This window comes from Poecile atricapillus, chromosome 13 (genome assembly GCF_030490865.1).
Source record: "Poecile atricapillus isolate bPoeAtr1 chromosome 13, bPoeAtr1.hap1, whole genome shotgun sequence".
NCBI classification, from domain to species: Eukaryota; Metazoa; Chordata; class Aves; order Passeriformes; family Paridae; genus Poecile; species Poecile atricapillus.
The window spans coordinates 6,741,619-6,765,205 of NC_081261.1; the positions used below are offsets into that span (position 1 = coordinate 6,741,619).

Below are 23,587 nucleotides of genomic sequence, written 5' to 3' on the forward strand. Positions count from 1 at the left end.
GGAACAGCCCTGATGAGGATCTGTGGCCCATGGAGGCATGGTTGGATGTTCTCAGAGGACAGGTGCCTCTCTTTGACCCCACATTTGGGAGGCAGGTTTTCCCCCAGGTTCTGGTGGTAGACTCCACATGGGTCAGCCACCCAGCAGAGCCTTTCACCCAAAATTTTCCTGGCCAGCCCCATCATGTGCAAGCCTCTAGGCACCCCCGTTCCTCCCTATGAATCCTACACATCCAACCAGCCAACCACCCCTGTCTGCCCCATCCCAGTGCAGGAGCTGTCCCTGTCCCCACATCCCATTGCTGAACCTGGGGCAGAGGGAAGATCTCAAGAAGGTCTCTGCAGAAGCTGATCTGCTGTTTTGTAGCTGCAGGACTTTGAAGCCGCGGTGGAGAACGGGGATGATGGGGACGTCTCCCGCCTGCCAGCACCGCGCTGCATCCGCAGATGGGCACTGTTCTTCCAGCAGCGCACGCGTGGGGAGGAAACCACCTCCCCATCATCCGCTGCTGTGGGGAGCCAGCCCATCCGATCGCCAGGGGCCAGGGAAGCCAGCAAAGCTCTGGGCCCCCGCGCCTTCGGCGGGGTGCGAGCGCGCATACGTGCGCTCGCAGGAGAGCTGGCAAGGATGAAAGGGGGTAAATAGCTTTAAAATCGTTTTGGATGCACGGTGCATTTCCATTTACACAATGTGTTTTACATTTCTCCCCACAGGTTTCTCTTGGTGCAGCGTGTGTAGGCGAAGGCCCTGCTGTGAATTTTGAAAATAGTTATTTTTGTCTCTGGAAAATGAGGCCCGTTAGGACTTGTCAGCTCTTGGATGAGCAGTGTGGGCTTTCTTTTTTTTTTTTTTTTTCTTTTCCCCCCCTCTCTTTCTCCCTTGCAAAATAACATTCATTTAAAATCTGTCATTGAAAGATGTGACAATTGGCAGCGCGCACACTGAATACCTTTCAGTGCGCTTTCAAGCCCTGTGTGTGAGAGAGGGATGAGGATGGGAAGAAAATGCAATGACATGTTTGTATTTTTTTTTTTTTTCTTACTCTTAGCTGGATTATTTGGGGGTATTGGGATTTTCTATAGAAACAAAGGGAAAAAACCCAGCTGTCAGCTAGGCAGAAGAGAGGAGGCCTCTTCTTGTAGAGCTGGGAAGGAGTTTGAAAAGCTGGAGTGTGGCGGTGTGTGCGCCAGTCCCCGCTGCTCCGCGCACGCTCATCACCGTGCCATCCCACCCCGCTGGCTCCCTGCATCCCTGCAGCCACATCCCAAGGACAGGTTTTGGAGGGGACTCAGCTCCTCCATCAGCCCCATCTCCATCCCTGCTTCCATAGCATGCTACTCCAAGAGAGCTGGTCCCCATGGCACCACCTGGGTGCAGGTGAACCCCAAGAGGATTCTCCACATCCTCAAACTACCTCAAATCAGCCAGCCTGGTCCCTGGGGATGTGCACCACCAGCAGTGCTGTGGCACCCGCTGCCATTTGGCAAAGCCAACCAGTTGCTGAAAATAAAGCAACACTTTGCTGAAGAAAAGGAGGCTGCTGCAGGCAGAGCCAAAGCCAAGGGAGAGCAGGGGGTGATGCTGCAGGGGCTGGGAAACAAATATTGGCTAAGGGAGAGTTGGTGCTGAAGGGAATGGGAGAGCAGGGCTGGACATGGGGTGATGACAAGGCTCGGGAAATGGCTTTCATTTCCATATTTATATAAATGCATCCAAGTTTAGTCCTTCTTTTATTTTTTTTTCCTTCAAAAATGGAAATTTCCATGAAAACATGCTCGATTTTTCTTCCTTCTCTTTTACTAGCATCCTCATGAAATGTTCGTCTGGTCTCACTTCCTCTTTCCAGGTTTGGATCTGCTGGGCTGATGCTGGGTTTGCAGTCAGCCTGGCCACAGTGGTGGATCTGCTGTCATCTGTATTTTAATTAAAAAGAGTTGGATTTTGAATCTTTGCAAGAATAAACAACTGAAGGAAAATCTTAGTCCCTGAAAACAAAGAGGAGAAGTGGGCAGGAGCATCTCTGGGTGCTTGGAGAGAGCAAAGCCTCCAGCCCAAGGACAGCAGTTGTCCTTCACCACTGATTCCAGCTGTGCTGTGTCTGAACATTGGACTGGGAAAGGAGATGCAGCTGCTGCCACGTGTTCTCCTCATCACAGCAATGTTCATTAATGGTCTGTGCTGGGAAAAACGCAGCTATGTGCCAAAATCCCATGTTTTCAGAGAACTGAAGTCTCCTGGGATGGTGTGTGAGCTCTGGCTGCCAAGGTGTTAATGCAGCTGGAGAGATGCTCAGGCGGTGGAGTTCCCTGCACCCGGGAGATGTGTTTTCACAGACAGGCTGAGCCTCCCCTCCTTCCCAACCTCCTTCAAAGCACCTGGCAAGCCCCAGGCAGCTCCAAAGCCCGGCAGGAGCTGGCCGTAGGATGGGGCCTGGGAGGGATGGGGCAGGGGGATGCGTCCGGGGCCATCAGGGATGGAGGGGTGGGGGCTGCCTCTCTGCCGGCATGGACTGCCTGTCTCCACCCTGGCTGTTTCCATCCTGCTGGCTGGAGAGAGTGGGAAGGGGATGGGCTGGGAATGAATGGAGTTGGGATGGGATAGAGACGGGGAGGAGGATGAGAGGAGGGTGGGGCTGGGGCTGGGCCGGGCTGGGCTGGGCTGGGAAGAGGAGGGGAGTGGGATAGGACGGGGATGGAATAGGGATGGGATACGTCAGAGCCTCTCCAGCCCCACAGGCAACTCCTACCCGAGAGAGGGAAGAAGCTCAGTATCCGGACACGGGATGGGCATCCCAGCAAACTGCCCCGCAGGGAGAGTGCAGAGCACCCTGAGCACCTCAGAAGGTGTTCTGCAGCAGGTTCTGCAGCAGGGCACTTGTGCCCTGTCTCATGCCAGCGATCTGAGCATGTGTTGTTTTGCACCTTCCCCCCACTCAGACCCAGCACATGACGGTTCCAGGGAGCTACATGGCACCTGCTGAGTGTCCCCAGGTATCATGGACATGTCCAAGGAGGCTCTTTGCCTGTGAACGCTGCTGCTGGGGAGAGGGTGGCACTGAGGACGCCCTGTCTCAGCCAAAGGCAGCTTCCTGTGGTTGCAGGAGCAAGTGCTGGGCCCGCAGGGACAGGGCACGTTTGCAAACACAGCCCTAAATGTAAATCAGCTCTCCTCACCACAGTATTTATAATCTTATCTAAAAATAACCCCAAATTCAGCTTCCCAGAGGACAGCAACTGAGCATCCCCCAGACCCCAGCTTGCATGTGAAACTGTCCCAGTAATTTTGGGATCTCTGCAATATGTAATTGACAGCCTGGCTGGTTTGGTGTGTGAGGCACTGCTGCAAGCCCCATCTCCTGGGATCAGGGCCACCTGCTGCTGCTCCCCCAGGACATGTGGTGCCCCCAGATCCTTCCTGAGCTGCCCATCCAGCGTGATTTGGGTTCTGTATCTGACCTCTGGTGCCCACTCTGCAGCACCCCTGTGCTGGGACACAGAAACCAAAGCTCTGCAGGCAGAGCTGGAGCAGGGTGTGGAGAGCAGAGGCATTTTTGGAGAGGCAGCCTAGTGATGGAGAGGAGCGCTGGGGATGAAGGTCTCCATCAGGTGGCCAGACCCGAGCACGGCAGCAGGAGAGCATCATGGCTCCCAAAGCCCCTCAGGAGAAAATATTGGGATGGCTGGGAACAGACACATCCTAAGAATATCCTGAGGCCTCTGGGAGACGACTGGGACTATTCCCCTGTACAGGGGAGCCTCCAGCCCAGAAGTGGAAGGTTTCACCCAGAACTCCTGCTCCCCTCGGATTGTCCCCAGGCACCCAGGATTGGGACCATGCAGCAGTTCCTGCTTGGGAAAACATTATCAGCAGAGCAGAGCAGAAGTCTGACACCCCCTTACCCTCAGAAGGAAAAATGTCGAGGAAAAGGGAAAAAAAAAAATCTGAATAGAGAGAAGAGCAGAGAGGGAGAAACTTTTCCTGGAGAGCTGTGTCTCTGGCAGGCAGGAGAACCCTGGGGAGGGAGGCAGGGTCCTCGTGGGGGGCTTTGCCATCAGCCCCTGCCCAGGTGAGGAGTTTGGGGTGTCAGGGGTGCAGCGGGGCCCCGGAGGAAGGGAGGGACAGAGCCCTCCTCCTGGCCCCAGGAGCACGCAGAGTCACGCGTGTGGGGTTGAGCACGTGTGGCAGCGTGGGGGTGGGCACGGGGAGGGGGCAGGTCACATTGCGGAGCTCACGGGGACACGAACATCAGCGCAGGTGGGAGGGAGGTGGGAGTGAGGCAGGGGCACAGAGCCGCCCACGGGCATCCATGGGGTCTTGGGAGTGGGGGGCTCTCGCTCTTGCCTCCCTAGGGTTCCAAGGGGCTGCTGGGGGCTGGCAGCAAAACGCTGGAGGAGGAGAGTGCTCCCACAAACATCCGGCTGCACCGGCCCCCACGGCAGCCCCCCACCTCCTGGCACAGCCCTGGGGTGGGGAATGAAACCCTCTTTTTTATGGGAGAAACATGGGCAGGAGTTGTGCAGATGCCTGGAGGTGTTTTGGGGACCAAATGTGCATTGCCTGCGCCCCAAGTGAGAGTGCCTGGTGTGCTCTGCCCATGCCAGGGCATGGCCAGGGCGGGTCTGGAGGTCACCAACCCTTGGGGACTGTGGCCCCACCACTGTGCCCATCCATGGCTGGGCATCAGTCCCTGCTCTGCCACCAGGGTCCCCTGGATGGGACCAGACAGGAGCAGGAGGCTGGATGCAGGGATACAAGTTGGGGAATGAAGGTGGGTAATGGTGCAATTAATGGAAAAGCCATTAGACCTTTCTCCTCCTCCCCCTCCTCTTCCTCACTCCGCCACTTGCTGTCCTCCTCCACTTCCACCTCCTTTCTTCTCTCCCTCTCTGCTCCTCCTCTCTCCCCTCTCAAAGATTTCTCCCTATTTTTGTCTGGTTAGAACCTTTTCTTTTCCTTTTAACCCTTCCATGGCAGCCTGAAAGGGAACTCAATCCATCTCAGCTGCCAAAGGCAATGCCCTCCCAGCCGGCACAGGGAATCCCTTCTCCTGTTGTGATGAGGGTCCTGCTGCTGCAAAACCATCCAGAAACGGGACAAAAGCTTAGTAGAAAGCTGTTCTGGGGGAAGTTGGCAGGAGGAAAGTGCAAGGGGTGGTGTAGACAGAGGGGGTTGTGTTGGATCCCCAGTGAGGGCTGGTGGGGACTCAGAGGGAAACCCCTTCCCCAAGGTTTTGGACCTCACAACTCCACTTTTATTGTGCTTTTTGTGCTTTCTTATGTTCAGCACAGCAGAGAGGCAACTCAGCAACAAAAAGTCCAATGACTGGGGGGCCAGACCTTCCTGCTTTTCCCACTTTGAAACTCCTCCTTTCTGCCCTGGCTTGGGCACCACAGGGACACAGCACCCCAGGACACAGCCTTTTTGATCCCCTTTAGTTGTTCTTCAGGCCAGGCTGCTCACCCCTCTCTGGGAGTGACCCTCAGGAGCTGCTCCACGGGAACCCCAGGGCCCCTGGGGGGATGCAGTGGGCACAGGGGGGAGGGGGGAGCAGCCAGCCCTCCCCTGCAGTGTGATCGGGGCCAGCCCCTCTGGGGACCCTGTCTGCAGGCAGGACGGTGTGGGGACCTGGGGACCTGCCATGGTTTCTCCAGCTTCTCCTGACACACTTCTGCTCCATCTGCTCCCTCCTGCTGCAGCATGTCCCCGTCCCACAGCCCCCAGGGCCCCCAGGAATGCTGCTGCAGGTACCAGCAGGGTCTGTATTTTTTTTTTTTTTTGGGGGGGGGGATAAACAGTTGCTGGGGTGACAGCATCCTCCTGCAACATGGAAACCACAGTTTCCATGGAAACCTTTTTTGCCCCAATTATTTTACCACTGCCACAGCCTTTAATTTGCCTCTAATATTTGTATTTTAGATACCACCCCCCCAGCCCCCGCAGCAGGTGGGTGACCCCCGGGCAGCCCCCGGGCCAGGTCCCCAGCAGGGCCCTGGTCCCCACGGAGGGCGGCGGGTTTGGGAAGCAGTTGCCCCGGCAACAGAAACAGGGCGTTTCTGGCAGCGGTGGTCACCATGGGGACGGGGATGCTGACGAAGGCTTGTGAAGCTGAGAAGACAAATTGCCCTCATCATTATCTCTGGGCTTGTCAATCAAATATATTCCCTTATTTACCTCAGCGAGGAGAGAGCCCCGGGAGCACACGGAGAGGGAGGGAGCGAGAGGAGAGCTGCTTGCCCCAAATTCTGCACCAGGAGGGAGCATTTCCAGCCCCTCGGGATGGCCACCATCACCTGCAATCGCTTCACTGAGGAGTACCAGCTCTTTGAGGAACTGGGCAAGTAAGTTGGAGATGGGGCTGGGATGCTCAGAGCAGGGCTGTGCCCTGGCTGGGAGAGAGACTCAGCAGTGCTGGGAACTGCTGGAGATGAGGGAAAGGAGATGGGCATGGAGAGAATGCAGTGGGAATCGGAGAGGGCATGCGAGTGAGGATGGGGCTTCCAGCCCCAGACCTGCTTCTCTGTCCTTCCCTGAATTCAGGAGCTGCTGATATGTGTTTGGCTGGGGGCTTAGGACACCCCAGAGGTCTGGAGTTGCCTGGGAAGGGCTCATCTGCCCCTCTTACGGAAAACCTGCTCCCAAAAAAGAAGGCTGCTAGCTCCCCTGGGAAGTTCTCCAGCTGGGAGGAGGGACAGGACAGCTGAGGAGGAAAGCCAAAGCAGTGGGCACCCCTCACGTTTCTTTAGGGAATTCATCTGTGTGGATTCACCGGGGCTTGACTAGACTTACAGGAGACCCAGTCTGCCTGGGAACCCCCGGAGAATCCTGGTGGGTTTTGGAAAGATCCAGGATATTCCCCACCCCTGTCCCAGTGCAGGTGAGCCGTAGCCCTGTCTGATCCTGCTTTCCTGCAAGGGAGGGCTCAGCTCCTCCAGTCCAGGTGTCATCGGGTGTGCCTGGATCAGTGCATGTGTGTGTGTGTGTGTGTGTGTGTGTGTGTGTGTGCAAACAGAACTGCCTCTGCACAGCGAGGGGATCCTGGGGAGCACTGAGCACCCCGGGGTGGAGCAGGGGATGCCAGGCTCCCCGTGTGGAGGGATGCTCCGCGTCCCGCCCAGCGTGCGGCTACAAAACGGGTGCAGGAGTGAGCAGACATGTGCCTCTGTTTTGGTTTCTGTGCCCTTTTTTTTTGGAGCTGATGTGTAAATCTGGGCCGTGTAGCTGCCATCCCTCTGGAGCAGCTGGCAGTGTGGTGGTGGGCTCAGGGTGCCTGTGCTCCAGAGGGGAAGCTTTGTCCATCCGTGGGCAGCGGGATGCTCCAACCCCGCAGCCCTGCATCGCCCGGGCGCACAGCAGCCTGTGCCTAAGCGTGTGCCCACATGCACGGGGGCGAGTGAAATGGGGGCGAGGGAGAAGGGAGAGGGCAGAGATGGGGAAATGGAGAGGCTGAGACAGGAGGACTTTGTGCTGGCTGGGCTGAACGCTGCTCACATTCCCCAGCCAAACTGGGGTGGCACCGGGGTGCTGCTACAAAGGCAAATGGACCTCCCCTGTCCCGGGACACTCACACCCATCCCTGCAGCATCAGGGTGACAGAGAGGGGCTGGTGGGCAGCAGGGGATTGGGTTGGAGACTGGGTCCCTGTGGCAGGGACAGCCCCAGCTAGCACTGCAGGCAGGGGGATGGGTGCCCGCCGGGGAGCTGGTGGCAAGGTGGGATGTGGGACCTGCTTTTTCCAGACTTTTCTCGGCTTTTCAGGGCTCTAGGGCTTTGTGGTGGTGGCAGGGGCTGGGCAGGTGAGGCAGTGGCTGCTCCGTGTCTGTGGTGAGGCTGTGGGGCTTTGGCTGGGCAGAGGTGGCTGTGGCAATGTGGAGGGGAGTTCACAGGCCAGGAGTGATGGGGGAGGACCAGAAGGGCTCCTGAAGGTATCTGGGCTGCTACGCTTTGCTGGGTGGGTGCTGACTGGAGGGCTGAGCACCCAGGCTCAGGGGCTGCCTGCATCACCCAGCACTGTGGTGTAAAACCACCTGGGCAGATGCATTTTAACAGGAATAAAGGAGCAGAGCTGGCGCAGCAGCTCACCAGCCCGAGAGCATCGCCCCCAACCACCCCAGTTCTGGAGTTATGCAGGGGCAGCAGCTCCGGCTCGGTGAATCCCACAGCTTTCCCATCCACTCAAGAGGGCTGGCACAACAGCAGCACTGAGGTGTTCCCGAGCTAGGGGCTTCACCAGCTTAGCCAAGGTGATGTGGGGCTGGTTGGGGATTTTCCACTGGGATGGTTTCCAGCACATCCTGGCACATTCAAAAATCAGCGGTTTCCCATGGGGGAATTTCTGCTTCATGGGCTTAGAGAGGGAAATCAGGACGAAGTGCCGCACCTCTGCTCTGCTGCGGCAGCTGCTCGCACGGGGAAGTGTCGTTCCCCCTCCGGAGAGATGCTCCCGGTGCCAGTCGGGGTGGGTCTGTCCTGGTAGGGCTGGGCAGAGCGATCCCTCCACACCAGAGCGTGGAAGGGAGCGGCGTCCTGCAAGGATTCAGAGCAGAGAGGGTCCATGCTGAGTTTGCTGTCCCCAGGGGACTGGAGAGGGCTGTCGTGGGGGACACGGTGTGTCCTCAGCCCGGCTGGCAGGACGGCAGGTCTGGATCCCTGTTTCTCTGCCGTTCCCTTGGCTGTCACCCATCCTGACAGCCGGGCAGGTGAGGGTTTGGGATGCCGCACACCGAATGGTAGCACCGAGATGGGGAGGGAGATCTGCAGAGTCTGCCCAGCAAGGCACAAGCCCTTGGCACATCCCTGCACCTCCCAAGCATGGGAGGACATCTGTCCCGAGCGGGGGACACGGAGCCGGGGAAAACCCACTCCTGCGGCAGCCCCCGCAAAGCTGAGCAGGTGAAGGGCTGCTCCGAGCCCCCACGCTTGCAGGAGGGAATCAGGCGGAGGGCGGGGGGCAGCGGGGGGGACAGGGAGAGGATCCTGCCCACGGCCCCCCGGAGTAGGACAAACATGAAGTGCAGCTCCATCGGCGCCTCCAAATCCGCCCCCGCAGCAGGTTCAGGGAGAGGCTGGAGACAATTACCGTGCCGAGCCGTAGGATCAGCCCCTCCGCTCCCGGAGCTGCAGGAGAGGGGGCTTATTAAAAAGGAAAAAAAAAAAAAATATGGAGGAACAAAAAATCCCCAGCCCACACTCTTCTCTCTAGAAAGGAGATAAAATGCCTCGGAGGAGGAGGAGGTGTTGAAGAGAGGGAGGGCGGCAGCAGCACAGCCGGGCGCTGGCAGGGAAGGTGTGAAAAAGGGAGAAGCGGAGCATCCTGGTGGCAGAGCCACTGCTTGAGCTGGTGGGGAAGGCCGAGGGGACAAGGCATGGGGTCATGCCTGGCCTAGGGACCAGGGCACAGCGGCTGCAGGGCTGGGGCTCAGCACTGCCAGGGCTCAGGGCTGCAGGGACAGGGCTGTGGGTCCAAAATCACCGTGTGCTGGCAGCCAGCCAGGTGACAAGGACACGGTCTGTGCCCATGGTCCTGCAGGTGATGTACCCGTCCCCTGCTCAGACTGGGACATGCTGTCTCATCTAAGCCAGCCAGAGATGGGGGTCCTCAGCTGCCACCAGGGTTGGGGTGATCCCCATCCAAAGACCCAGCGCCCTGGGAGCAAACTGACACGCTGCTGCCCATGGCCAGGGAACAGGACATGATTCCTTTCCTCCAGAGGGGTTTCTTGCAGCTCAGGGGAGCTGAGCTCCCTCCCTGGCACCCCCAGCGCTGCCTGCAGTGCTCCATGAGCCCCTGGTGTGGAAGGAGATTCTGCCTTTGCCAAGAAGATGCTGTATTTAGATGGAGCAAAGGTTTTTTTTTTTTCCCCTAGGCTGGAAAAATCCTACATGGGACTGAGTAGTAAGGCAGCAGCCTGGCACAGGGAGCAGAGCCTGGCTGGGGGTCAAACATCCAGTGTGGAGGGCTCGTGGTCAGTGCAGACCCACTGGAACAAGGATGGGGGTATGGCAAGCACGCTGTACCCCTGCATATCCTGCACCTGCATCCAGTGTTCCATGCTCCACCCACCCTCTAGGCACACAGGGTTTTACTTATGCTTTACAGACCACAAATAGACATTTGAATTCTGCTAGGAAGGTCTGGAGGAGCCAAAAGCCAGGAATGCAGCTGGGGGAGTGAAACAGCCGCTTCTCATGGCTCTCCTTTTTTTGCTGTTCAGTTCAAATAAATAGATGAGCAAGTGGCTGTGGACACTGTGACCAGGAGAGACCATCAGTCCCCAGCCTCCAGCGGATCTGGGACACCTACACCCCTCCAGCCTCATGCTGGGCTCTGCAGTGAAACCCCAAGCTGGGGCAGAGGGACATCCCTGCTTGCTGCACTCCCTGCTGCAGACTGTCCTGCCACTGCAGGAGCATCACACATGTCTTTAGGAAAAATAAAAGAGAGAAGATAAGTCACAGGGATCCACAGGAACCCAGAAACCCTACACAGCGTGGGGTTCCCAGCAGGATGAAGAGAGCGAGACCACAGGACTGCCAATAGTTCTGGCCTGCCTACCTATGGCAAGCTGGATATGAAGCATTTCGCCCACCCTTTCCAGTTAATTCTTCCCCAGGATTCAGGGATATTAACAGCTCAGCTCTTTCAGCAGCCAGGCTTAAATGGCAGGACGGGGAAGCTGGGAAGCACCAGGATGTTTTCCCCCAACTCCTGCCTGGCACGTGCCGTGAGCGATGCTCTGCGCGGCAGCACTGGGCGCGTGGGCTGCCAGCTCTGCTGGGGCTCCATCCCCATCCCTCCACACCCGCTGCTCGCCTGCTCTCCTAAAAATCACATTCAAACCTAAATTGCCCGTCTCCACCCGCCCCCGCCGCTAAAATCAATTATCCACTGCTCTCGCCAGCCTGCGGCCTTTTATTCCTCGGCAGGGAGCTGGAGTGGGGTGAAGGGGAGTGGGGGAAGGTGGGGCAGGAGGTGGGATTGCTTTTGATAGTTGTTATTTTAGTGATTGGAGAGGTTTGGCAGGAAAGGGAACCTAGCACAAAGGTTGTGCTCAGCAGGGCTGGAGCGTGCATGTGTGTGTGATTGCAGTGCTGCAGCTCCCAGCACTGCACCGGGCCATGAGCTGGCAGGACTTGGGCTGTGGCGTACCAGGGCAGACAGGAGTCTTTGGAGTGTCCCAAGCACTCATGTTTGCTCGTCTGCCAGACCCCAGGAGAGCTCTGCACGTTGGCTGTGCGTGTGCAAGGTGCAAGAGCATCCATTTCTGTCCAGCTGGGCTCCATCCTCGCAGCGTCCCCTGGGCTGTCCCTGCCTGGGTGACAGTTTTGCAGTGGGGGGATCTGGCACTTGTCACAGCTTCTAAGTCCTGCTGTGACTGAAAGGTCTAGAACAAGCAGAGCCACACAGACTGAAGTGGCCAAGAGCTACATGGCAGCTGCAGCCATCACGGTTTCCCTTGGGAACCAGCGCCCCCGGTAAATCACTGCCCCTTCCAGCCTGGCAACAGGTAGGGAAAAGCCAGGAGGAAGAGGAGAAAAGGTGCACTGTGCCTGGGGTGTCCCAGAGGAGCCCGGAGGGGAGAAACCCACATTCATCCCTCGGTCTGCATTTGCCTCCTCCCATCGTTCCTCCAGGACAGTGGTGCAGGGAAGCCGCTGCGATCCCTCCGTGTTTTGCCCAAATCCCTGCCCCAGTCAGCAGCAATCCTCATGTCCATCCTTGTCCCCATGCCTGTGTCTGCCCCTCACCCCACAGCCACAGGAGGGCTGAGCTGTGCCCCTTCCCACACCAAACCCTTCACTTCTGGCTTCTTCTGTTCCCAGGGGCGCTTTCTCCATTGTCCGGAGATGCGTGAAGGTGTTGGCAGGACAAGAGTATGCGGCCAAGATCATCAATACCAAGAAGCTCTCTGCTCGAGGTAAGCACTGAGGGTGTTTTGGAGAAGGCAGGAGGTGAGCAGGACTCATGTAGCAGGGAATTTGTCCCCTCTGCATGGTGCTGGGATGATGCCTTTGATGTGTAATGAGGTGGGGCCTCTTTGATTGCAGTGGGGCCCCCCTCATCCCACCCTGTCCCACACTGAGCTCCTTGATGGATGGGGTGAATGTCCTGAGGAGGTGTCTTGGTGGCTGCTCTCCTCATCCCATCCGATCACAGGGATGCACCCACAGCCTGGCTGTGCCAAGGCTCAGGGGAACTCCCAGACCCCAGTCTGTCTCAGGAGTCAGGGGACCCCATTTCTGTCCCTGAGACCCCCCTACCCTGCACACACATTGCAGCTAAATGATGACTACAGCCTTGCAACAAGCCGGACCACTGCCAGCTTTGGCCGCAGGGTAGCACGGTTATTTTGGGAGCACAACCTTCTGAGACAGCCCCCCCTGACACTCCATCCCTGCTCTGGGGTCTGTAAGTTTTCTTACCCATATGCACACATCAGTGAAAGGGGAACATCCCTTCAGGTGGGGGTTTGACTTCATTTCTACCTGGAAATGGGTCCTCACCCCTCGCTGCTGCCTGCTTTTTTGGAGCACATTGGCTGTTTGCTGCTGGACGAGGTGCAGCGGGTCTGTCCCGGTGGGTCTGTGCCAGCTGCTCCTCAGAGAGAGGCTGGGGTGAGCCAGCATAAAAGTCATGAACCAGCCCTTGCCCCAAGCCAGGGACCCCTCTGTCCCCAGGCACCTGGCAGAGGAGCTCTGATGAGGTGGATTGTAAGAATGAGGCAGCAGATGCCGTGTCCCCGCTCCGGCTCCTCCCTGGCTGTCGGGAGCGCAGGATGTGTGCTGGGAGGAAGCACCCTGCCAGGAGGGTTTAATTAACCTCCCTCGGTTTCTCTCCCAGTTCCACTGCTGACCTCCAAAGGCAAAACTGAAATGCAGAAAAGAGTGACAAGCTCCTTTCTGACCTGGAATTAAACCAGTATGTCGCAGAATCCCTCCCACAGCGCTGCCAAAGCGGCACAGCACCGGCACTGGGCCCCTCAGGTCCTCCAGCGCTGACCCCTGCCCCTCTTCAGGGATGAAGAGCATTTTTTGCCTTCAAAGCCAAAGGCTGGGCTCTGGGCAGGGTGTGCAGTGCTGGGCTCAGCCCTTGGTTCCTGCCTGTGTACCCCAGCTGGCAAACGCCTCCCAGTTTTCAGGGCTGCCTGGAGCAGCAGATTGAGCCGCCCTCCCTTTGCTCCCTCCTGCCTCCGCTCGCCTCCTCCGACAGTTTGCCCCTCTCCATTCTCTCCTGGGGTTTGTGCTGTCCCTGCAGTGCCCGGCAGTCCCCTGGAGCGGCTTCACTGGGGTTATTTTCCATGCTCTGCCAGCTGGAATCACCAGAGACTTTGGCTAATGGTTTGGAACCCCCCATTTCTGCAGTGCTGGCAGGGAGGATGACAGGCACTTCCCCGGATACAAAGGGCAGGAAAGAGAGAAGTGGGGAGAGGGTGAGAGGAGCTGCAAAACATCCCCAGTCATGATCTGTTTCTTTAGACATCCTCCTAGCTGCCAACACAGAGGGGCCAGGAGGAAAGAAAGTGGAGATTTTGGAGGAAAAATGGGTTTTGGGTGTGTGCAGGAGCTGGGTTTGTGAGGAAGGAGAGGCTGTAACCCACCTCCCCAGAGAAGTGCTTGCCCCACTTGCTGGTCACATTGTTCCTCCATCTCATCCCCATCATCCACGCCACAATGGATTTTAGTTGTGAGAACAGCCTGAACTCCAACCTCGCCTTGTCACTCTGTCCCACCCTGGGAAGGGAAACAATGTGGGGAGCTGAATGAGGCCATAAAGGTTATCTCAGCCTTCAGCTCAGAGTCCAGCACAGGCTGCAGAACTCACCCCAAGCCCCAGGGTGCCTCTTGGACAGGACACTGAGCCCTGGGGAAGGCTGCAGCCCTGCAGAGAAGGGGCTGAGTCGCTCTCACGTCTCAGCGGTCGGAGACACCCAGGTTTGGTTTGATGCAGAGCGAGACTCTGGGGTGTGAACCTGCAAGGTAGCGATGATAGCACTGAGAGACAGCAGCCCTAATTATATCCTCTTGTCCTGGCTGCTGAGTTCCTGCACAAAATGCCTTCAGTCAGGCACCTCCATGCAGGGTGGCTGGGCCAGGTGTGAGCAAGGAGAGAAATGCAGAGGAAGAAACAAAATGATTTTCAGATTCATTCTGAGCTGTCCCAGGGCAGAGGATTTTTTTGGCACAGCTCAACTTGCTTTGCCCAGAGCTCTGTTGTCTCACATCTCCAAGCCTGCTGAAAGCTGGGGAGTGGGACCTGTGCTTGCTGTTTGGAGGCAGGCAGCGGTCCCAAGATAGGGCTCTGCAGTGTAGGAGAGCAAAGCCCTGGTGTGGAATGGCTGACGATGGAGAGGGGGAGTGAAGCCCATAGCCTCATTTCATCCTGACACCTCTCACTGGTTCACTCTGCCTTCAATTGCTCAAATTGTACCATGTGGGGCCAGAAATGTCCTGGCTGATTGCCTGTGCCTGGATGAATAGGAGAAAAAGGAACAGTGCTGCCAGCAAGGATAACCCAGACAAATCCAGGGGATCTGGGAGGTGATCGGAGATTGTTCAGCAAAGAGAAGGGAAAGGGGAGAGCGAGGGATCCTTCCAAACCCGAGATTGCCCATGGCATCAGTGCCTGAGGGGCTTGGCCAGGGACTGCATATGTACCAGGATATTCCCTTTGGGTCCTGATGCTGAATTTCCCCCCAAATCTGTAACTCTTTAGCAAAAAAAAAGCTGCTGTGTTCCCCCAGGTTTCCTGTGCCAACACCTCCTCTGAGAGCCATTGATTCCCTTCAGATCCTAATTTAGGGCCGTTGCCTCTTTCAGATCACCAGAAGCTGGAACGAGAAGCCCGGATCTGCCGTCTCCTGAAGCACCCCAACATTGGTAAGTGCACCCTGCACCCCAGCTGCTGGTGCCCCATACCTGGCCCTGCTGCCCACTTGCCTCCCCATGTCCCAGCCAGGGCTAGGGGATCTCCATCCATAACCCAGTCCTGTCTGCAGCAGCACAGATTGTTTGTCCCAGAGGCTGAGAAGGGCTCAGTGTCGTCCTGCCTGGTTGATCTGCAGAGCCATCCCTCCTCTTCCTCATGGGAACACCTTCTTCAAACGGGGTCATGGGCAAAAAGGCCCCCACTGGGCACAGGGGGATTGAAGTAGGTCTGGACTAACCCACTTGGCCATAGCTCCCTCAGGGAGAAGCAGAGCCCCAGGAGGCTGCAAGAGGCTATTTTTACTGCTCTCCCCCCGCTGGGGTGCCGTATTCCTCTGCATGCTCCAAAAAGCGGCTGCAGCTCGGAGCAGCAGCAGCAGCAGCGCGGGGCGTGTAGGAGGAGCGATGGCGGGGGGAAGCGAAGACTTTCCCACCAACCGTCCATCTGAAAGTAGCCTCCTTCGGAAAAGCTGTTTCAGGAAAACTCCTGAGCCCCTGCAAAAGACAAAAATAGGCCAGAAGGAGAGAGAGAGAGAGAGAGAGAGAGAGAGAGGGGAGGGGAAAAAACTGCAGTAAAAAAAAAACAAAAAACCTCCCAAACTCCATCCTGGAAGTGATGCTGATGCAGGCTCTTGATCCCTGTGGATGGTCTGGATGAAACCCCTCTTCCCTCTGCTGCACCCCAGGATGTACCAACCCCAATGAGATCCTGCAGCTTTTGGGAAGCATTTGGTGGTTTCTGCAGCCCTCTCAACCCACAGTCGGGAGCTGGGAGGGTTCCTCTGTGGCTGAGCTCCTCCCTGGCCCCCTCACTGCTCCGGTGACCTGGATCCATCCTTCCCCAGGAGCTGCTGCAGCAGATCCAGGGAGCTAGATCCAGGGCCACTGGGACGAGCCATGTGGCCCCTGTCCCATAAATATTTCAGTTCCAAAAAAGTCTGTCAGCTTCCATCTGTCTCGAGCACACGGCTGCATGGCAGGTCTCCCCTTCACTGCCCGGGTGCCGGACCCTGCAGCATTCCCCAGCCTCTGCTCCAGCAACACCAGGAGCTGTCCTGCAGGGGTCCCTCTGGGCTGCCCTTGCCTCCTCTTTGCACCAAAATACATGTGGGGATTGCTGAGACCTGAAGGAAACACAGTGCAAAGTGTGTGAATAGGAAAAAATACTAAACCCGGAGGACCTCACCACATGAGACCTTCAGGATGGCACCTGCAGGTTCCCCAGGTTCCCAGCTTGGCTACAGCTCTTTCTCACCGCTGTCTTCCACCCTTCCCTCTCCATCACCTTCCTGTGGGGCTGGCAAGGTCTCTGAGGACTGGAACACCTCACCCATCCCTGTCCTTGTCCCCCATCCTTACACTACCCCTCGCTGTTTGGCTGTGACCTGGCAGGTTCAGAGCTGCAAAGGCTGGAAGGGGTTAACAGCATGAGATGCAAACAAGCCCAATCTGCTGCTATTTATACCCAGGAGGCTCTTGTCTACCCCACACCCCACACCCTCTTTCCTTTCACCCCCCTCCACTGCTCCTGCTGCCTGGAAACTTGGGCTTGCAGCTTCCCTTCCGTGCAGCAAAGGCGGCTCCTTACCCACACAGGAGCTGGAGCGAGCGGTGCCACTGCAGAGCAGCCTGGCGTGAGGAAGAGGAGGTACTGCTGCTAGATGAGGCAAAACAGGCCTGTCCAGCCCTTTCCAGGGAGAAGCACCCCAGCTGCCAAGGGGCTTTGCTGTCCTCCTACTTGTCCCCTGCAGTGAGGTGGGGTCCTTCCATCTCCCATGAGAATGCCGTGCTGCAGTTCCTGGAGGAACCAGCCTGTGCTCTGCACCGTGCCTGCCGGAGCCTCACATGGAAAGTTGTGCATGGGCAGTCAAGGGCAGGCCCAGGTCCCCAGGATCCCACAGCACATGCACAGCACCGGGTGATATACTAGGGAGAGCTGTTTCCATTCAGGGAAGTCTTGCTTTATTGAGAAAACTTCGGCTGCATCCAGCCCTGGAGTTTGGACTCCAGGTACTTGTCCTTGATTCTCACTTCTGCAGCTGTGTCCTGCTCCTGCCTTGGCTCTCAGCTCTGAGCTGGAGTGGCTCTCTCTGACTATGGTCAGTAACAGATACTTGTAGGATCAGGCTATATTTAGAGCAGCTGCTCCCCCTTACACCTTCCTGGCTCCTGGCAGCCACAGGCTCTGGGACTTCCCCAAGCAGGGAACATATCCGGACCATATGCTTATGGTTATGCTGGCCCTATCCTCACCAAACTCACCTAATCCCCCTGAGAATCCTTTAGCTTCTGTGGGATCCCAGGCGTGATACCCCCAAATCCCTCCCAGGCGAGATGAAACGGGAGGAAATATGTTTCTTCCAGCAGAGGAAGGCAGAAAAGCTGGGCTTGTATATTGGAGGAAAAACAGAGCAGACACAGATGTCGGAGCACAGGGGATGTCTGCAGAGACCAGCAGTGGGGAAGGATAGCTGGGAAATAAGATGAGCAAGTTGTGTCAGTAGTCAAGACCACAAGAGATGGAAAAGACCAGCTCATCAGACCTCATTTGCTCTGTGGCCTGGCCAGGTGAGGTGACACTGCTGGCAACATGCACTTGGCAGCCACTGGATTTGCCCACAGAGCTTGGAGACAGGAAAAGGACCAGCAAAGTGGTGTTTGCTGGCCTGGCAGATAAGAGTGACACAGTGCAGCGTCTGCGCTCAGTGCTGGGGTGGTTATCTCCCCTGGCTGGCACTGAGTCTGGAGGATGTTTCCATATAGGGCTCAGCTGATTTTAGATGCAGCAAAAGGGGGCTAGGAGTAAAAACTCCCACAAAATCTCTCACCTGAATGTTTCTTTTTTCCTCCCTGGTTCCAAACATTCTCAAATATGTTGAAAGTTGTATCAGGCTGAAACCAGGTGAGAGAGAGGAAACATTAATTATTCATAGCCTCAAGAGAATCAAACAAAATATGAGGTGGGGGACAGAGGATGCTGGACAAGTCTCTGTTTATCCACCCTACCTGTTTCTGTGCCTGTCCCCTTGCTGCACACCTGCCTGCTCAGTGTGAGCAGGGATCTGAGCCTGAGTAACCAGCATGCAGCTGCAGGGTGACAGGTTTGTACCCGCCTGTACCTGGCAAGGAGTGTGCCCAAGGGGAGAGGGTGCCAGGAGATGGGGAAATTCATCCCTTGGAGATTCCCAAGAAGAAAAGGAAGAAAAAGAAGGTCATGAGCAGAAAATAAAAAAGCCCCGTGGGTGCCAGAGCTGTCAGGTCAACTCCCTGCTGAGCTCTCCCTCTGCTTGGGCACAGCTCCTGATGGGACTGGGGACACCCATGCCTGCAGCCTGCCCAGTGCCCAAGATAGCCCAGCAGCTGTCTGGAACCCTGGCCAGGCACAGCCCAGGGGCAGTCCCCGATTTGGATATGATCTTTGAGCCTTGCACAACTGCCCCAGGCTGGGGCCATGACTGGGCTCCCCTGGTGAGCAGGGACCCCCACCCAGCCAGTGGCAATAGCAAGAGGAATAGCCCTGCTGTTCCCTTCTCCAGCTCCTACTTGTGCCCAAAGGGGACCAAAGGCATTCCCAGGGAGCGGGGTGGGAGCCAGGTGCACCCCATAACCCTTCTGTCTCTGCCACAGTGAGGCTCCATGACAGCATCTCTGAAGAGGGCCACCACTACCTGATATTTGACCTGTGAGTAATGGTTCACCACATCCCCTAACCCATGGGCAGCTCCGTGCTTCCCCCAGGGTGACGCGACCTCCACCTTGCCCGAGCGCTCCCGCAGGCTGGCTTTGAACCAGACTCGGGTTCCCCATGCCGGGCAGAGGGCAGGACCCTGTGCTGCACCCCTGCTTCTCCCCCCATGCATGGTGCAGTGACATTTTTGGGGGGCTTGCCAGGGCTGAGTGTGCTGTCAGTCAATCCAGCTGCCCCTGTTCCCTCGCAGGGTCACCGGCGGAGAGCTGTTTGAGGACATTGTGGCCAGGGAGTACTACAGCGAAGCGGATGCCAGGTGAGCCAGGCTGTGGAGGGGACAGGAGGTGTCCCCTTCTCCCACAAGCTGCTCCCTCCCAGGGTCCTACACGATGGATTTCTGCAGCACCAGCTCATTCTGTGCTGGGAGGTGTTTTACAGCCACTCTGCAACACATACTCATAGACCAGAACTGTGGTGCAAAAAAAACCCGAACCCCGTCCAAAATGCTCTTTCCAACTCCCTCAACTCCCGTGCCAAGAAGTTCATGTGTTGCCATAGGACTGGTTTCCACTTTGAATCAGATGGCTCCCAGACATTGCCCACGGCATCCTCATTCCCCAGGAAATTGGGATAGCCAACATCTGACCTCACTGTAAATGAACAGAGTCTTGGGGGCTCCCTGGTCTGGGGGCACCAGGACTGCCTGTTCTGGGGGCACCAGGGCTCCCCAGGCTGGCAGGAGGAAACACAACACCAGGCTGGTGGCCAGCCAGGGCCACCATAGCACAGACACCCTGTGGATGTCACTCCTTCCCCCTGGAGCTGCATTCCAGCCGTCTGCAAGTGTTTCTCTGGCATTTGCCACTTGAAAGCACTGAGGTGGAGCAGTCAAGACAGGCTGTGCTAGAGCTCTGCTCCCTCCCACACTCCCACTGGCACTTTCCAGGTACCTTCTGCAGAGCCATCTCAGCCACCCCTTTGGTCCCTGCAGCTCATCCAGGGGACAGCATTAGTCTCAGTCTTTTGAGGGGACATGATCTGGCCTTCTCCAATCTCCAGGTATCACTGTGCCTCTTGGCTTTGCCCCCAGGCTAAGCATAGCCTGTATGGATATCCAAAGGGGTTGTAAACTCTACACTACCTCTCTGCACGGAAATATTCTTTATTTCTAGGCAGAAAACAATCTCATTTAATGGGCTGCCTGCACTGAATCCACTTACAGCCCATCCACTTATTAGTGTCATACAAATAAAATAAAATACATGTAAATAAAGACCTTCTGCCTTGCACACAAGCTGTTTTGGAGCAGAAGTGATCAGCGCCTCTGTCTTTTTCCCTTCCTGTCTCACGCACACAGCAGAGCTGGAATGTAATGAACTAGATATAAAGCAAGCAGACACAGCAGAGCTGCCTGCATTAGAGGAGAGCAGGGAAATGGGGCTGGAGCAAAGGTTGCATAGAGCACATCTGCTCTGCCTGGGTTTGGAGACCAAATTTTTGCTGGTATTGTGGTTCTACTGTTTGTCTACAGCTCCCTTCCTCCAGTGCTGCTCCTGTGGGATCCCCACGGGCTCAGCTCTGTCCCCTAAGCTCCTACTCACCATTATTTGGTGTCCAATAGCTCTGTTGGGTTCTTACTGGGTTAGAACTGCTCCCCACAGGTGTGTGGGTGTCGGTGGAGGGGGATGCTGAGCTGTGCTGCAGAGCTGCTGATGGGAAGCATGATGGGGAGAGGGGTGAAATGTAGCAGAATAGAAGTGTCTGACAAAACTCTGCCTCACCGGCCACTTGTGTGAGCTTTCTCCTCTCTCCCACAGCCACTGCATCCAGCAGATCCTGGAGGCCGTCCTGCACTGCCACCAGATGGGGGTGGTTCACCGGGATCTGAAGGTAGGAGCTGCAGGGGGAGTGCCTGTGGGAGGACAGGGGATCCCATCTGTGATGCAAAGCACTGTGGAACAATGCCCGGAGCCCTTCAGGGCTGCTGAAACAGCAGGGAGGAACACGTGTAGGGCTGTGGGAAAGCCACGGAGCAAAGATCGGCTCCGGAGTGAAATGACACAAGGGAGATGGGGTAGGGAGGTCTTTGCAGTCCATGATCCCCTACGGATCCAGGGACACCTGAGCAGGACAAAGCAGCTAGGGAGCACACTCAGAGCTTGCTTTGTGCTGTGCTGGGAAGCTCCCCCTGCCAAAAGCAGAGCCCCTGAGGGGTTTTCACTCCTCTCCAACCCCCATCTCCTTCTGCAGCCCGAGAACCTGCTGCTGGCATCCAAGCTGAAGGGTGCTGCAGTCAAGCTGGCTGACTTTGGCCTCGCCATCGAGGTGGAGGGGGACCAGCAAGCGTGGTTTGGTGAGTAGGACTGGCCAGAGGTGAGGTCTCCAGCCCTCCTTGGCATGTTAGTTCAGGGGGGCTCCAGGACCCCGAGCACAGGTTGTGGGAGAGTCCCAGCAGTACCAGCCCAGGCTGATGTGGAGCAAACAGCTCCACAGGGACTCTGTGAGTCACCGAGGTGTCCTGGTGAGATGGACAAGCCGGCAGTGGGAGGAAAGCCTCTTCCAAGCGCTGGCAGTGCACAGCAGGGCACTCCAGCCTTAGGCTCCATCTGGGCTTTGGCGGTGCAGAAAAGCACAGTTTGCTCTGCCCTCGGGAGTCCCAGGGGTTTGTGGAAGGAGGGTGTCTGTCCCAGCGGGTCGGGATGGGGCAGCACTCGGCTCTCGCTGTGCCGGGCCGGGGGCAGTCCCTGCTGTGCGGGGACGGGGCTGCCTGACGACTGTCTGTCTGTCTGTCTGTCTGTCTGTCCCAGGTTTCGCGGGCACCCCGGGATACCTCTCCCCCGAGGTGCTCCGGAAGGACCCTTATGGCAAAGCCGTGGACCTGTGGGCTTGCGGTAAGTCAGAGCGGGGCCGGAATGCCGGGAGCAGGTTGGGCTGGGCGGGATGAGGCTGGCCGCTCATCCAGCATGTCCCAAGCCGCAGTTGCCAGTCACATCTCAGGGAAGTCAGGGTGGAGGATTTACCCAAGAGGTGGAACATTACCTTGGGCAACACACTCTCTCCCAATTCAGTGGCATCCTTCTCTGAAAGGATCACCCCCCTTGTTACATACCCAAAGCCCAGTGAGGTGAGGTACTGCCTCTTTTCCCTGTGGTGCTCATCCATGGTGAGGAGGAACCATCACCCACCCCTGCAGGGCACCCACTTTGGGCTCTGTGGCTGCTAGAGCCTTGAACCTCCCTAGGTGCTGAACTGGACCCACCAACAAGCCTTTTGCTCTTTAAACAGCGAGCAAATCTTCATGTTTCCCTAATTTCTGTTTCTCTGCTTGAGTTTGACCAGTCCCCAGGCTTTGTGTGCTCCTTCCTCCAGCAATGAATTCTCTCCCACTGATCCTGTCTCCTCTCCTGGGCAGGTGTCATCCTCTACATCCTGCTGGTTGGGTACCCACCCTTCTGGGATGAAGACCAACACCGACTTTACCAGCAGATCAAGGCTGGGGCTTACGATGTGAGTGGGTTTGTCTTGCTGCCCCTTTTCACAGTCTCCTCTCGCTCCTGCTGTCCCTGCTGTCCTGCCTCACAGCCTGCTGCTCTGGACGAGCAACCAGGACAGATTCAGACAGATGGGAATGAGTACTTTCCTCTGCCCTGGCCACAGAGTGTTGGCCTCGTTGCCATGCCCAGGTGCACACACTGGAGTATTTCAGAGACACTTTGTGGGAGAGACAGGTCTTGTCCTGAGCCTTCCAACTTTCTTCTTCCACTCCTGCTATTCAGTTTTCTACCTGGCAGCTCTTTCCAGCAGCTACCATTTCTCCAACCTGTCCCAAGTTGCAGGAGAAGTAACCCAAGTGCAGAGGGGCTCTCTGCCATCTCTCACCCTCGTTCCTTTGCTTTGGCAGTTCCCCTCCCCTGAATGGGACACGGTCACTCCTGAAGCAAAAGATCTCATCAACAAGATGTTGACCATAAACCCATCCAAGCGCATCACGGCAGCAGAGGCTCTGAAGCACCCCTGGATATCGGTGAGTTGGGACTGAAGGTAGAGAGATGTGGGGATTCACAAGTGGGGAACATCTCACTGGGGATCACTTGTTAACAAACATGCTGCCAGCTCTCTTCTCCATCCTGGGAAGATGGTTTCCTGGCATGGTTCCTCCCAATGTTCTCACAGCAGCATTTCCCCTGGGGCTTTACAGCAGAAAAAAGCTTGTGAATGTGAACAGCATGTTCCTAGGGGTCTTGGTGATGGGAGGGACACACATGCTCCCTGCCCTGGTGGGGACAGGCTGATTTCTCAGCGTCACACTGTGCTGGGGGGGTCTTTCTTCAGAAGCAATGGGAGTGGGCTCATGTTTATCCATCCACCCACCCCAGCAGCATCCCTCCACCCTTCAGTGCATCCCACTGTTTCAGCTACTGGTTCTTGCTCTGAATCAGATCCTAAAGGCAGGAGGAGTCTGTGTGCTTAACCATCCATACACGTGTAAACCCTGAGCACATTGCTAAACATGGCTGGTCAGTCAAGGGGTTAACTCAGGGGGCAGCCAGTTCTCCACACACCCCCACCACCAGAGCAGATCCTGCTGACTCCAAAGCTTCGATCTCCCACTGCCCATTAAACTTTAATCTGCTGCTGCTGCTGCAGGCAGCTCTGGCCCGTGCCTCGGCCATGGGAGATCATACACGTGTGTGAGCATGTGAGAGCTGGGCTGGGGAGCCCCTTCCCTCCAGCACTGCTCTGAGCCAGGTCTCTCTCCCCCCAGCACCGTGCCACCGTGGCATCATGCATGCACAGGCAGGAGACAGTGGACTGTCTGAAGAAGTTCAATGCCCGCAGGAAGCTGAAGGTAACTCTGTCCAAGCTGGCTGCCAAATGCATGATCAGGTCATTGGTGGGCTTGTTTCCTGGGTGGGAAACGACAGGGTGGTGTCTATGGGCAGTGGTGTGGGGGTGATGGGCATTTGGGGACCCCAC

The 23,587-nt window shown here is 56.9% G+C and overlaps 1 protein-coding gene across 1 annotated transcript in view; it reads left to right on the top strand.

The window, feature by feature from the left end:
* The first annotated feature begins 6,276 nt into the window (after positions 1 to 6,276).
* CAMK2A (calcium/calmodulin dependent protein kinase II alpha) overlaps positions 6,277 to 23,587 on the top strand; it is a 34,106-nt gene continuing 16,795 nt past the window's right edge. The window contains exons 1-11 of the mRNA XM_058848428.1: positions 6,277 to 6,338; positions 11,821 to 11,915; positions 14,815 to 14,874; positions 18,550 to 18,604; positions 18,861 to 18,926; positions 20,428 to 20,500; positions 20,861 to 20,963; positions 21,418 to 21,501; positions 22,023 to 22,117; positions 22,512 to 22,634; positions 23,376 to 23,459. Of these exons, the coding sequence (XP_058704411.1) occupies positions 6,277 to 6,338; positions 11,821 to 11,915; positions 14,815 to 14,874; positions 18,550 to 18,604; positions 18,861 to 18,926; positions 20,428 to 20,500; positions 20,861 to 20,963; positions 21,418 to 21,501; positions 22,023 to 22,117; positions 22,512 to 22,634; positions 23,376 to 23,459 (900 nt within the window). The remainder of the gene's footprint in view (positions 6,339 to 11,820; positions 11,916 to 14,814; positions 14,875 to 18,549; positions 18,605 to 18,860; positions 18,927 to 20,427; positions 20,501 to 20,860; positions 20,964 to 21,417; positions 21,502 to 22,022; positions 22,118 to 22,511; positions 22,635 to 23,375; positions 23,460 to 23,587) is intronic.